The sequence below is a fragment of the Urocitellus parryii genome, chromosome 3 (assembly GCF_045843805.1).
Source record: "Urocitellus parryii isolate mUroPar1 chromosome 3, mUroPar1.hap1, whole genome shotgun sequence".
NCBI classification, from domain to species: domain Eukaryota; kingdom Metazoa; phylum Chordata; class Mammalia; order Rodentia; family Sciuridae; genus Urocitellus; species Urocitellus parryii.
The window spans coordinates 59,946,554-59,961,086 of NC_135533.1; the positions used below are offsets into that span (position 1 = coordinate 59,946,554).

General features: G+C 34.6%; 1 protein-coding gene across 2 annotated transcripts in view; it reads right to left on the reverse strand.

The window, feature by feature from the left end:
- Window positions 1–14,533, reverse strand: part of Magi2 (membrane associated guanylate kinase, WW and PDZ domain containing 2) — a 1,291,542-nt gene that overhangs the window by 531,649 nt on the left and 745,360 nt on the right. For both annotated transcript variants that reach the window (XM_026384953.2, XM_026384952.2), the window contains exon 3: window positions 11,850–11,969. In XM_026384953.2, coding sequence (XP_026240738.1) covers window positions 11,850–11,969 — 120 coding nt within the window. The remainder of the gene's footprint in view (window positions 1–11,849; window positions 11,970–14,533) is intronic.

The window sequence follows — 14,533 nt, forward strand, 5'->3', positions numbered from 1 at the left end:
GAATAAAGTAGGAAAAGAGTAAGTGGAAACAAAGTATACAGTTCTTCCTCTGTCAGTGCAATACTCATATACTCAGACACAAACACTTTTATTCCTCTCAACAGCCTCCGAATGACTGCTAAAAAGGCCTACCTAGAGAAAGGGATGGGCATGTGAGTATAAAGGAATAAAAGAGGAAAACGGTACATTTTCTGAACTATAAGGAATACAATATAATTAAATGATTGAAGAGAAATGAGATAGAATATCAACTGAAGTGATTTGTTCCATTTGTACAAAATTCAGGCAAAGTTATGAATGTAGGAGCAGTATTTCAATAGAGATTGTAGTATACCATTGGGGTTACTGAATAACATGGAAAATGTGGAGAATCAGGTAAATCATCTCTGTTTCTGAGTATATAGCATGCCCAACTATACTCTATTTATTAAACAAAATACCCATGAGCCTGCCTCATTTCTAAGACAGCAACATCTCTTATACAGAACAGAGAAATCATTTTAGTCAAAAGTGCCTCTGTATGCAACAACAACCATTGCCTTGTGGGTACACTTGTAAATATGTTTTCCATTTTTTTTATTGTTGTTCTCTGTAACTTTATGAGAAAAAAAAGTATTAAAACATAAGATCCAGAATAAGAAATAAGAACAACTGAAGTATAAAATGCAACATACCATCATAGGCAAATCTTTCTGGGATATAAAAGTAAATATATAGCAGAGAATCCACAGAGGCCTCTCAATTCTCAGAAGAAAGTAAAGGATAAACAAGCAAGAATCAAGAAAGCAAATAATGCCAGTAAGCTTTTGGTAGAAATAAAACACTTGAAAGATCAATAAAAAGAAAATCTTCTAAATTGTGAGTGAATGGAAATGTAACAGGAGCTAAATATTAAAAAGAAAAAAATCCCCCCCAAAACAGATTACTAAATGAAAGTTATTTCAAAGCCAGGATCATGAACATAGTGACAAATGTTCATAATGGTGTAATATAACTTATGGTTAATATGTTTTGCTTTTAAGATGAGCATTCATCATACACTTTAAGAACTATTTGTCAGAATAAGCCAAGATGGCAAAGTATTATTATTTCCTTTCCATCTGTGAATACAGGCTGTGATGAAAGTGGTCAGCAACTATCAGTCTCAATAACCTCAGTGGACAGATGAGTGTCCCAAAAAGTAAATTCTATTTAAAATACTATTTAAAAATCTCAATTTTTAAAATAATAAATTTTTATTTTTATATTATTATTATTATTGGCACCAGGGATTGACCGCAGACATGCTTAACCACTGAGCCACATCTGCAGCCGTTTTTATTTTTTTGTTTTGAAACAGGGTCTTGCTAATTTGCTTTTGTGTCTCACTAAGTTGGTAAAGCTGGCTTTGAACTTGCTGTCCTCCTGCCTCAGCCTCCTGAGCTACTGGGATTATAGGCATGCAACAGCATTGAATTTTTAAATGTGCATTTTATTGATAGGTTAATTTTAGCAATTTTTAATGTACCCATATTTTGATGGATCTATTTAAAATCTAGCACATTCATTAGTTGCTTTGCAAATATACCACAGTCGGGAATTCTGACTTTTAAAAATGACAAACATTACTAGGAGCACAGAATATATAGTTTCCAACTTCACTATAATTGGAAACCATCTAATTTGTTTTTCTCAAGTATATTTGTATATGTTTAGAACGTCCTTACGGACGGACATTAAATCTATTTGCATTTGTAGATTATATTCATAAATTAATTGTTTAGACAGTATAATCAAATGTTAATTTGTTTGTTTTACATTTACAAAATATTTTATTGAACAACAGCATAATACACATTCTTCTCAAATGTACATGGAACAGTCACCAAGAGAGATTGTCTTTCTGAGCCATAAAATATATTTAACAAATTTAGAAACATTTTTTGTTCTTTTTAGTTATACATGACACTAAAGTATAATTTGACTTATTTATACAAACATGGAGGACAACTTATTCTAATTAGGATCCCAGTCTTGTGGTTGTATATGATGTGGAGATTTACGGTGGTGTATTCATAGATGCACATTGGAAAGTTATGGCAGTCATTCCATTGTCTTTCCTATACCTTTGCCCCTCCATTCCTCTCATTCCCATTTGTCTAATCTTCTGAACTTCTATTCTTCCTCGCCCCTTTTTGTTATGTGTTAGCATTCACATATCAGAGAGAACATTCAACCTTTGGTTTTTGGGGATTGGCTTATCAAATGTTAAATTGAATGTAAGTTTGAGTATACATTATAAATTACTTCTAGATAGATGATAGTTAAAATATTTCATACTAAGTGATGCATTCCATTTGCCTGCCATTTTTCAGGGAATTTGGTGTTCTATTTAGTCAATTATTTTGATCTTTCCCCTCCCAAAGTCCAAACGTTTAAATTTCAATCACCATTGAAAGAAAACTTTCCTAAATATTAACTTTCTGCATGTGACTTGACATTTTCTCCATAGCTCAGGGTTATTACTTGGTAAATCAAGAACTGAGCTGTGTTATAATACTCTGTTGCCCTCTGGAAGACTGATGAGTGCATTTGCTTGTGACAAACGACCCTGAAAGACTCCATTTTTATGTTTCTTCTTACATTTCTGCACTTCCCCCTGCCCTCTCCCTGTTGGGCTGTCAGTGTCCTGTCCACAGAAGTCACTCTCCTCACACCTCTTTCCCCATGACACACCACTAAACACACTCTCTTCATATTTTCTGCTACATTTGACCATGAGACCTTTCTGAATTGAAGGAGAATATGGAAGCAGGAGAGTAGATGAGGTTATCTATGTGGACATGCTTGAAAGCAGATGTGATGGCAACTGCCCTGTTGCAGTGGGGTACACTTCACCACACATATAACAATACTTTGCTTCATCCCCAAGAAAACCAGACAGCTGCATTGGAAAATTTTTCTTTGGATGTTTTACAAAGATAATTTTACTCTCATCCTTGGAGAGCAAGAACAGATATAGGGAATATCTAATCCTTCTGGTGGTGACCATGAGGGACCTGTCTTGAAGTAAACTTTCTGTTCCTGAAGCTCAGTCCAGAGGGAATACACCCAGCATCAGATCACAATACCATTGGGCAGGTTTCTGCAACCAAATGCATGATCCTTGCTGTCCAAGATAGGACAGCAAGGATATGAAGGTGGATATAAAGGTGGGAGAGAAGAAGAAAGGAAGCTCACTGTACTCAGGATCATCATGTTCCTATCAACTAAAGGCTCTTATATATTGTTTAAAACGTTTTGATTAATAATTCCATGTGTTAAGTTTTTGGGTACCATCAGCAAATTTAAAATATGCATTTTAAGGTTTATCATTTTACCCAATAACTGCTTAAAGGGATCAAACTTTCATATATTAGTAGAAAATTTAAGGGCCCCCTAATATAAAAAGAAAAAGGAGAAGAGTATAGTAGATGTAGAAATCTCATTAGTAGTGAACAAGTAAGAACTAGAAAAAAGTATTTCCATTCTTTCAGTTATTTCTTCTAAAAGTGAAAGAGTAAGAAACAAACTCATATTCCCCTATAGTTCATCAAAATCCAGCCAGAAAATGTTAATGGGGTACTTATTAAGTTTTAAACACATGTCCACAATAAGTATAAAGTCATTTTGTTTCTTTATTGACAGAACACAGTCTAGTTTTATTTGTTTTGAAATAACTTTTTGAACTTGCGTATTTTCCTACTTATCCAGGACCCTTCTACCTTGCTCACAGGTTTGGCCTCATTACTTCTATTTTCTATCTCTTCATTGACTTTCTATATTGAAGACAGAGAAATCAAATAAGGCTTTGTAATACTTTTCAGAAAAGAACAGAGCACGGGCAAAGATAGAAGGTATCAGGAAAGGTAATCACCATTAATCCATAGGTAGCATAGTCCACGGAAATTTGATGAGATGGGGGTTGGTTGGGTTTTGTTGACCAAGTTTTTGAGTTTGAATACTATAGGAAAAACCAGACTATGAAGAATTGACATAGCAATTTATGAACTGTATTCTGAATAAAATATCAAATCTTGTAAAATATCAAGAGAGAAACAAGAATGAGAGCTTAGAACAGGGACTCACAATGTTGACCATGAAAATTAAGACAAAAACAAAATAATTATAGTTTTAACATTAACCCAGAACTAGATTCTAAGGCCAAATTGATACTACAGTGTCAACCTGCTGGCCTAGAGCATTTTGATTAGGATGTATCCCAGAGTCTCAAGCAGACTGAAACTCTAAGTGGGGGTAAAGGGATTTCCATTGTTGGGTTAGAGGAAAGAACCCATGTGGTGTTCCCCCAAAGCTCATGTGTAAGACAATGTAAGAATGTTACAAAATTATTAGGTTACGTGAGTTAGGTGTAACTAATCAAAGGCTTAATCCAGTTATATAGATTAACTTGGTGATAACTATAGGTGGGTAGAGTGTGGCTACAGGAAATAGATCACTGGGACATGCCCTTGGGGTGTATAATTTGTCCTTAATGAGCTGAGCTCTCTTTGCTTCCCTATTGCCTTGTCTTGAGCTGCTTTCCTCCTCCACACCCTTCTGCCATGATGTTCTGCCTTACTTCAGGTCTAGGACAAATGGAGTTGACCATTTGTGTACTGAGACCTCTGAAACGGTGAGCCCAAATTAAACCTTTTTTCCTCTATGTTGTTCTTGTCAGGTCTTTTGGTCACAATAATGAAAGAGCTGACCAAAACAACAGGCATTGAGTAATTCATCCAACCTTGAATTACCAAGCACTTCCTAGGTGCCAGAGATCATTCTAAACATGAGAATTAGCATTGATCTAAACCAACTCACTAATCTCTTGGAGTTTACATCTAGAGAGGGATATTGACAATGTATATAGCATACACCTTCAGTTGTAATAAATGCAATCAAGAAAAAAAGAAAAATGAGAAGGGGGTAGAGAATGAGAGGAGGTTCATTTCTGGATGAGGTGGTTAGGTAAGAGTCTCCTAAAGATTGGATTCTTGGATGAATATCTAAAAGTGAGAAAAAGATCTATGAGGGTATTTGGGAGAAAAGTGGTCTGGGAAAATGAAATGACAAATTTAAAATCCTAGGTGGGTAAAAATGTGCTTGAGGTATTTAAAGAACAAGAAGGTCAATGCAGCTAATGAAAACAGGATGAAGGTAGTATAAATCAAATTTTCCATTTTGTTATAATTAGTGACTAATGTTAATTTGTGCTTTTCACTAGTACCTAAAAATTCATACTTTTATTTAAGGATTTTATTTAAGGATTCTTTTCATGGAAATAGTTTCATACACATACAGTCTATTGACTAATCGATCCTGATTTTATCTAGTTACAACACAAAGCTAAAAGTCTCTAACAGTTCCAAGAGGTCTAATTATTATTTGGGGATGTACTGACAACTTAAGCCTATTACATTTTAATCTAGTTTATGAACAATTTGCCATAATAGTCAGAATTTCCAGGCTTTTAACAAGAAGCTCTCACTTGAGGAATCTTCTGTGATGTGAATACTTTTAAACACAGACACTAGGGCATTTAAAAGAACTCTTTAATTTTACATTTGACATTTACATTTTAATTTTTAATCAAACAACTCAGTGCATCTGTCTGCCCAGGAGCATGATCAGTGGGGGCTCCGAAGTTTTAGATTTTGTCTTTTTGGATACTCTGTGTAAAAGTTGCAGTTTACAAAACAGTTCATGAAACTATCAACATCTATTGTCACTTTGTTGGAGATTGAGATCAATAGGGTCTATAAATAAAGAACTTGCTTAGCAAAAAAAAAAATTAGGACACTGCTTTTTCCATTTTAGAGGACTTTTATTCCACCTGACAGAAACAGATCTGAGGTCAGTGAGATTCTCGTCTTCTCTGCACCTCAGATTGGCAGTGTAGAAAATATAAGGAAAGAATGTCTCAGGAGGTTTTGTTTTTCATATTTAAAATTTAGATACAAAAATCACTTTTGTGGAATAGGATGTTAGCTTATAGCTTTCAAATCACTGATGTGTGGAACAAGTTTGTGAAAAAGCTTTGACAGCAAGAGGACATCAGGGCACCACTGAGAATGACTGGGGTGAATAAAAACCTCTGCTTAGGAATATCTATGCATCACATCCAAGGCTTAACATACAAGAGCCACTGACCATCACTATGATGGGGGTATTTCAGATGAACATGGCTCTCATACAAAAGACTGCTGCAGTCAATGTGATCAGGACTCTTGTGTGCCTTTTGTAAAATGAATAAACTTATGTCTTTGAGAGTTATGGAGTTATCATATGCAGCAAATAAATGATAATACATATTAATAGCTGCAGAATATAGACTTCAAAATTATGAAATACTATAAGTATTCTTATGCATTCTCACCCACTCAGAAAACAATGTAAGAATGCTTGAAAGTGTTCACCCAACAGCAAAGGCAAAAAGGTTCTGCTTGTCAAAGTAGTAGAGGAAAACATACATAAAATTTTGGAAGTCTTGCATTTTTTTCTTCACACTCAATGAGGGGTGCGATTTTCTTTCTAGGTGAATTCTCCATTTGTTTCAGCTAAAAATTGCTGAAGGTGTATACAGGAGTTAGAAAATAATCAAAATTAAAGACATGAGCTTGAGGGAAATAAGTGAAACCATGAACACCAGAGTTTCTGAACCCTAGATTTTATATAAATTATGGATTGTGTGACAAAGTGAGTACTACTCCCATGAATACCATAATGTGTCACAGTATGCCTCAAGAAGGCTGTTCCTGTTCATTTCAGCTGTAAACAACTAATAGAATTAACAATAAACTGGTTAATGTTGCATTTTAGGAGACAAAAAATTATTTTATTTTCATTGACTTTAGCCTTTAAGTTAACAATCATATACAATTTATATGATAATATTAAGGTAATTATTCCTTGGGTCATTCCTTCTACTCTCTTTTGGGAGAACAAGTACTTATAAGTAGATATTTACTTGATTATATATTTTAAGAATGTTGGGCTTACAGAAATCCCAAACCCAATGAGAATTTTGTCATATTTTAATACATGATAACACTTCCAGTGTTACACAAGAGCAAAAGAAGCAGGCAAAAGTCACACAATCTCTGCCAATAGCTCTTACGACAAATTGAATCACTTCCAAAAAATCCCAAACAACTAGCATTATAAGGTCCCAAAGGTGGGGGGAGGAATGGGCTCACTAATTGTGCTTTCCTCTCATCATCAAATAATGAGCTTTATGGTGACCTCTTCAGTGTTCCTATAATGCAACACAAATGCATGGCCTAGAATCTTCTCAACAGGAATTATGCACACACACATGTGCATGCCCGCACATGAAAAAGGAAAAGAAGCAAGTATCAAAAGGTAAGACAGAAATAATGTTGCAACCTGGACAGTTAAGAACAGCTGGACTATTTTAACCTCAAGTTCTAAGAATCTTCTGCTGTTGTGCCGGTTATTGTAAATATGGTAAATTTCTTCCTGAAATAGGTTATAATAAAAGGGGAAAACAAAATTTGATCTCATTCTTGTCTCCTGGAATGACAAAAATCTTAGCATGAATTTAAGCATTGATATATTCCTTAGGAAATATTATTTATATTTGATTGGGTAGAAATTTGGACTGATAGAAGAATGTTTTTTATCAAAATCATTGATAGTGTCAATAATGATTTTCATTGACTTGGACATCTTTGCATCACCAAATGATATTTTGATTGAGATTAGAGATTCAGAATTTCAATAATAAATGCATTAATATCATGCTAAAAAAACTGATGTTGATTTTAGTTAGTAAAATAAAATATATCTGTGTAAAAGTTTTCATATCTTTTTTTCCCAACATAGGAATGCTTTATTTTCCTAGAGAATTTTTTTCTACTTAATACTTAAATTTGAATGTGGTTCAGACATTACAGCACTCCATATTATATATACATGGGAAAAGTTGAATTTTATACTCCTCTTAGTGAATTGTTAAAGAAGCTCATTTCTGTGCTAGATTCAAGGCTCTGTACATTTTAGGGTGTGACTGGGAAAACTATAACATTAAGGTGAGAGTGGAGGCCATATCTGCACTGTAATATGTCAGATACCCCCAAAACCTGCTGGACTGGGTTTTGGTCCTTTAAAAAATGGAGAGTGTTTTACGATAGGCTTATGTCCATTTAAAGGAAACATTTAATTTTAGGATCACTGATCTTTTCTATAAACAAAAGAATAGCTTTGTTTTATTTGAAAGGCATAAAAGAAAACTAGTGTAAAGTACAGTGGATAGACTGCTGTGACACATGACTAGATAATCTCAGTATGTGAATTAAGTGAAATTAGTCAAGGCACAGCTCAGGGAACATAGATGTTGTTAATAATGGCATTCATAAACAGGCAAAGGCAACTGGCCTGACTGATAAGTGCAATGATGAATGTCACATTCCAGATGACTGGAAGAAGTAGCTCAGGCAGGATTCACTGGTTTAGAGCTCTGGACAATTCAGCACTTTGGACAGTTCTTGAAGGGTCATTTTCCTTAGATTGTCAGACCTACTCATTTATTTCTACTTCCTGGTGTCTGACCTATATCTATTTGTCACCTTAATTCCAAAGGAATGATCTGCATTCATCCAAAGAACTCTGTGGCTTGTGTTTGACACAAAGCCTATGGCTTAAATTCTAAAATAAAGGTGCATAAGTAATGTACTTAAAGTTATATCAAACTCTCTACTGGCCTTTGTTCTATTAATTAATAATAGATGATTAATAGATTTATAAATAATATCATTAATTAAATTAATGTTAAATCTGATTCAATATGCAAAGTTGTGGATGATATCATCCAGGTTATGGAATAGTGTTCCTTTTCCAACACCTAATGGTCATCCTCCCAGCCAAACTCTCCTTGGAATTTGTATGCAAGGCCATTCAACCTCTATTGTATAAAAGTTGAGATGAGGCATTCAGGCTTGGGGGTGGTGGTACAAGAAGAAAGCCTTTTAAGAATCAACTAAAATTCTGCCTCGGGCCATGTGACATAACTGTAGATGGTAACTCAAGCACATTAAGGCTGCCTTGCAGGCTCCAGATAGTAACAGAAGTGCTCTTTTGGAAAAAGATCTTTGACCCAGTTTTCAAGAGGCAATTTCCCAACAGTACATTTGATTTCTAATCAATAAGTAATGGACAGGTTCCATTTTAGTTTTATCTATCCACCAAGATTAAAACTAGAACAAGTGACAATGAAACAAATAATGTATGCATGTGAGAAATGATTAAAAGAACACATTTTTTACCCTCACAACTATGTTATAGGTGGGCGTTTCTTGTTCTAAAACCAAGAGGTGGGGGTGAAGAAAAGACACAAGAGAAACTGGATTTCTTAATGATGCACAGCAAAATTTACCAGATATTTTCTAGAGGATTTCTTTGATCTTTGTTATTAAAAAGAAAAAAAAAGAAGAAGTAGCTCTCAATGTCTCTGGCAAGAAGTACACCAAATTGGGAAAGCACTTATTTATGAGTAAGAAGAAACAGGAGTTCTCTCTCTCTCTTCAGCTGCATTGGAGGCCTTACTATGCTGGCTTGCAGATTGGATTTTGGAGGCTCCTTTCAGGCTTAAGGGCCCTACATGAATAACAGAAGGTCTGTAACTTTGATGCTGAGAATAACTCAATTCCCTCTTATTTTCTTGACTGCATTCACAGAATACTACAGATGGGTTTTTCTAGTCTGGCTGAGAACACTAAAGAATACAGAAGCAAAGAGCGGAAGGGAGCAATGACCCAAAAAGTGCAAAAGGGTGAACATATAACATAGAAAAGCAGACTTTATAAGAAAACCATAGTGAAAACTTGACAAATATAAAAGCTCTCAGGTCTTTGCACGTGATTATTACTCAATACAGTCTGAAAGTATCAACAGAAGAAAGGGCATCTTCTACGTTTCCTCAAGTGGTAGCTCACATTAAGTGGTAGCCCTAAGGCTAGAGCTTGTGACTAATGCTGTGAAAATGCAGTGTATTAGCAGGTGCATCTCATTCTTTCCTTATCTGTAGTTACAAGAAAATCTGCAGATCTTGAGTTTTGAGAGTGTTCTCTAGGTATCCACCCAGTTGGTTATGCGATTTGAGGAAATAGATTTGTATTTATCCATGTACACACTGTGTATTTGTAAACGATGGTACTGAAACTCCTGACAACATTGCATATTAAATCAGTCTACGGTTCAACTGTTCTGGGTCCTCTGGGGTGATGAACAAGTTCACAGAAAACTATACTCTCAGTGCTGAAAAGATATCTGAAGAAAAATCTGACTGACAAAACTTGGTTATGTTTGAATAGTTTCTGGATATTCCCCTCAAAAATTAATTGTATCCTAAAATGTAGCATGAGCTACATTTGGAAATATTGGTATTAAATTTCATGATATTGAGTTTATTATAAGAACAATGAAAACTTAACATGAACATCTGGTTTAATTTTTTTCATCTTTGATGCAATTAGTCTAAACAGTCTTTATTTTTACAAACAAAAGAAAAAGGCATATTGTTAATCAGCTACTCTTGAAATGATCTTGTATGTTAAATTATTGGCACTTCCTTACATAAAAATGGTATTTAAATAAGGTAATTAAATGCATTACCATTAGTATAAATGCAAACTAATGTCTGTCACTAAATGTCACAAAGCTCATAGGAAAATATTCTATAAAACTTTAGGTTTATTTACTCTCGCTTATTTGACATAATTATTTTCTATGATTTATACTGATAGCATTTTTCATATATATTTTAAGGCAGCTGTCTATTATCAAAGTTTCTTTATTTAAAATGTTTTCAACCAATCTCTACTATATTTTATTCTTCACAACATGAAGAAGATACTGATCTAATGCATTAAATAATTCCCCAGATATTCATGCTTATTTCCTGGAAATATAACAATAAGTAACTAAATGTCTCAGTAATTTAGGCAAATGTCTCCGCCTATGTTGCCTGGGGAATGCTAAATAATGGAAGAAAATTGAATACTTCTAACAACTTCAAAATACAGAGTTCTTGAATAACTATAATCCATTGAACCATGTAACTAAGAAAGTAAAGGAAGAAGTGGGCTAAGTTGTTAACATGGCAAACTCAGTTTATCTGATGATGGTTGGTAGAATTCAAGTGCAGGATGGGCTAAGCAGTCATGCATATGAGTTTTGTTTCTCCTATCACTCACTACTAATTGCAGTTCATTAAAACTAGGTTCATCTTTGGACTTAGTATATACACACATATTCCACATGTATAATAACCACAAAATAGGAATAAAAGGCATTATTTTTCTTTTTAGTTACTTAAAAATCTTGTCTTACACAAGCACAGATACATAGTTTCATTAGACATGAACTAGATGCCTATAAAATAACAAGCATGATCCTGTGAAGCTAGGTTTTTCACCTACGGATCCTATTTTCCTACCCTGTCATTGTGCTTCAGAGGGAATAAAGGCTTGTGTTGTGGAATAACTTGAGAGAGCCACATAGACACAGAGCCCTGCCCTCCTTTAGATGCCACCTAGAGTTAAAGACTTTTTTTTTTTTTTCCTGGAACATCACAGCTTAGCCCCAGGAGACAAACACAAGGATCTTCAGTGGATGTATATACATACATATTTCCCTCTGCATCTTAAAGTTCGAATTAAGATATATTTCAACTTTTTCTAAAATTACCTTGTTAAAGTGCCCAAACCAAAAGGAGCAGCACATTGGTAACCTAATGCCTTGACGCGCTTTAATCAGATGAACAAAAACTTTGATGCAACAGTGAATAGGTTTTGCAGGGCAGTTGTGCTTACCTTCATAAGTCCCGCTTTCTAGGAGAGCACCGCTTTTCTCCAATTCCATAAAATCTTCAACGGTGATGAAAATGTAGTCCACCCCAGGGACCTCACCCTCCTTATGTGGCCTTGTGGTGCCTGAATAAGGAAAAATCAAAAACAAAAGAAAGACTAAGTGATCTGCTGCTGAACTTTAGAAATACCACCAGACTTCTGAATATTCAATAACACTCATTTGTACATCTTGTTAGTTGGCAGTTTGTGTTTGTCCTTCTGTTTGTTTGGCAACAGAAAATAGCAGGGGGTAAAGATTAAAGTAAACATACAAAGCATTTTTCTTCATCAAGCTTTTAGAAAGAGTTCATTGCCATGGAATGTAGCTGCATAGATTTTTTTTTTTTTCCAGAGAAAACTGCAGACCATTGTGCCCTTTTTGAAGAGGTGGTTTGAATAGTGGCCCAGGAGTTTGCAAGCTCAGGAATCTACATATATTGTTCCCATGAATGGACCGCTGTTGTGCTACAGATTGCTGTGCTACGACATAAAGTACAATGGAAAATACATCTTGTTAAATGTCAACTTATCTTTTTATTTTCATGATATGCTTTCTTTTGGGGGAACTGTTTGTTAGTTTTGTTTGTTAATTTTACACCCCAAATAACTCATATTGGATTTAAGTGTCAAAAAGCTTTACTGTGACTTAAAATTTAATAATTGAAACTGAGCAATAATAAAAATTGCATCAGTAATTATAACTGGGATACTGAAATATCCAATTTAACAGGAAAACTTTGACTCCATGACACAGCTTTCTTTTATTGTTACATCATAGTTCTACATAATAGTGGGATTTATTGTGGCATATTCATACATGCACCTAATTTGGTCAATTTCATTATCTAGAAGCCAACTTCTTCTCTCTTTTCTTCCCTCCTCCCATTCCCATTTTGTACTCTACTAGTTTCTCTTCTATTTTCATGAGATCCTTTTTTTCTTTTTTTCTCTCTTAACTTTCATATCTGAGAAAATACACAACCCTTGACTTTCTGAATCTGGCTTATTTCACTTAAAATGTGTTCTCCAGATCCATCTTTTTTTTGGCAAATAATATAATTTTATTCTTCTTTGTAGCTGAATAAAATTCCATTTTTATATGTGTATGTATGTATATGTGTGTGTGTATATATCTCAGATTTCCTCCATCTATTCATCTGTTGATAGACACCTAGGCTGATTCTGTAACTTGGCTATTGTGAGTTGTGCTGCTTTAAACATGGGTATGGACACATCACCACAGTCTGCTAACTTGTAATTCTTTAGGGTAAATACTGAGGAATAGTATAGCTGGGTCATATGGTAGCTCTTTTCCTAGTCTTTTGAGGAACCTCCATTCTGATTTCCATAGTGGCTGTACCAATTTACATTCTCAACAGTATGTAAGTGTTCCTTTTCCCCTACATCCTCTGCAGCATTTATTATTATTTGTATTCTTGATGACTGCCATTCTAACCAGAGTGAGATGGAATCTCAGTACCCAGATTTTCTAATACCTCCCTTACATAGCCTTCATTCCTTCCTTCATTATGCCTAATTCTGACTGAATTTTGAGATGATATCTTCCCAGGGTCTACTGCCTACTGTCACTGCTTCTGCTTCCTATATCACCTATACAGAGAATGGAGGTACTGAGGGCCAAAATAACAAGACCATGAGTCGCTCACCCTGTGGGTAATCCAGCTTTCCTGGAGAGCACAGCCTTTCCAGGCCTTCTCTCCAGCTGGGGAAAGCAGAAGCAAAAATAGAGAGGTGTTGAAGTTTGACCATGCCCTAAGCTTCTTCCTTTCTTTTTCTCTGTTAACCACCTAGGGAATTTGGCAAGGGCAGATTGGCATTTACATAATGCATACATGCAAATGAGTATGCAGAAATATACAGAGGGCAAATATAGATGCAAGGTGGCACATTGGCAGACTTCTTCATATTTCAATCTTTTCCATATTGTCTCCGTACTAAACAAAAAGTATTTTTTTCTACATATTATTTTTATTCTCTGAATTTGAAATCTTGATCAACTAGGTCATGAAAATCACCAGCTAGCTCCTTTTTTTTTTTGGTCTATTAGGATCAAGCCTGAACTGCTGATGAGAGACATAAACTACTGTCAGGATGTACAAGGTACTAGGAAAATTGATTTTGGGGAAAAACAAATAATTCCTATTAAAATCATTTTAAAATTTTTTTTCCTTTTTTTTATTGTTGGTTGTTCAAAACATTACATAGTTCTTGATATATCATATTTCACATTTTGATTCAAGCGGGTTATGAACTCCCATTTTACCCTGTATACAGCTTGCAGAATCCTCATTTTAAAAATTTTGAAGGCATTATTCTCTAAAATTGTTTTATAATCCTTGTTTGGGGGTTAAAAAACAATTTTTTCTGTAATAATTTTTAATGCCTTACCTTGAATTTGTTATTGTATTTGGTTTAACTGAGCTGCATTCTACAGTATTTCCTACTGCTTTTATGCTCTAAAATACAAACCTCCCACACCTAGTATGCATAATTTTGTCAAATTAATGTTTCTATGAGAACCTTAACTTTCAATATCCTGACTTTTATGTGCTTAACCCTTGTGAATTAGAAGGGCATTAACATGGTTTTTGGCAATCAATTTGTTTTTCTGTTTACTTAGAATGCAC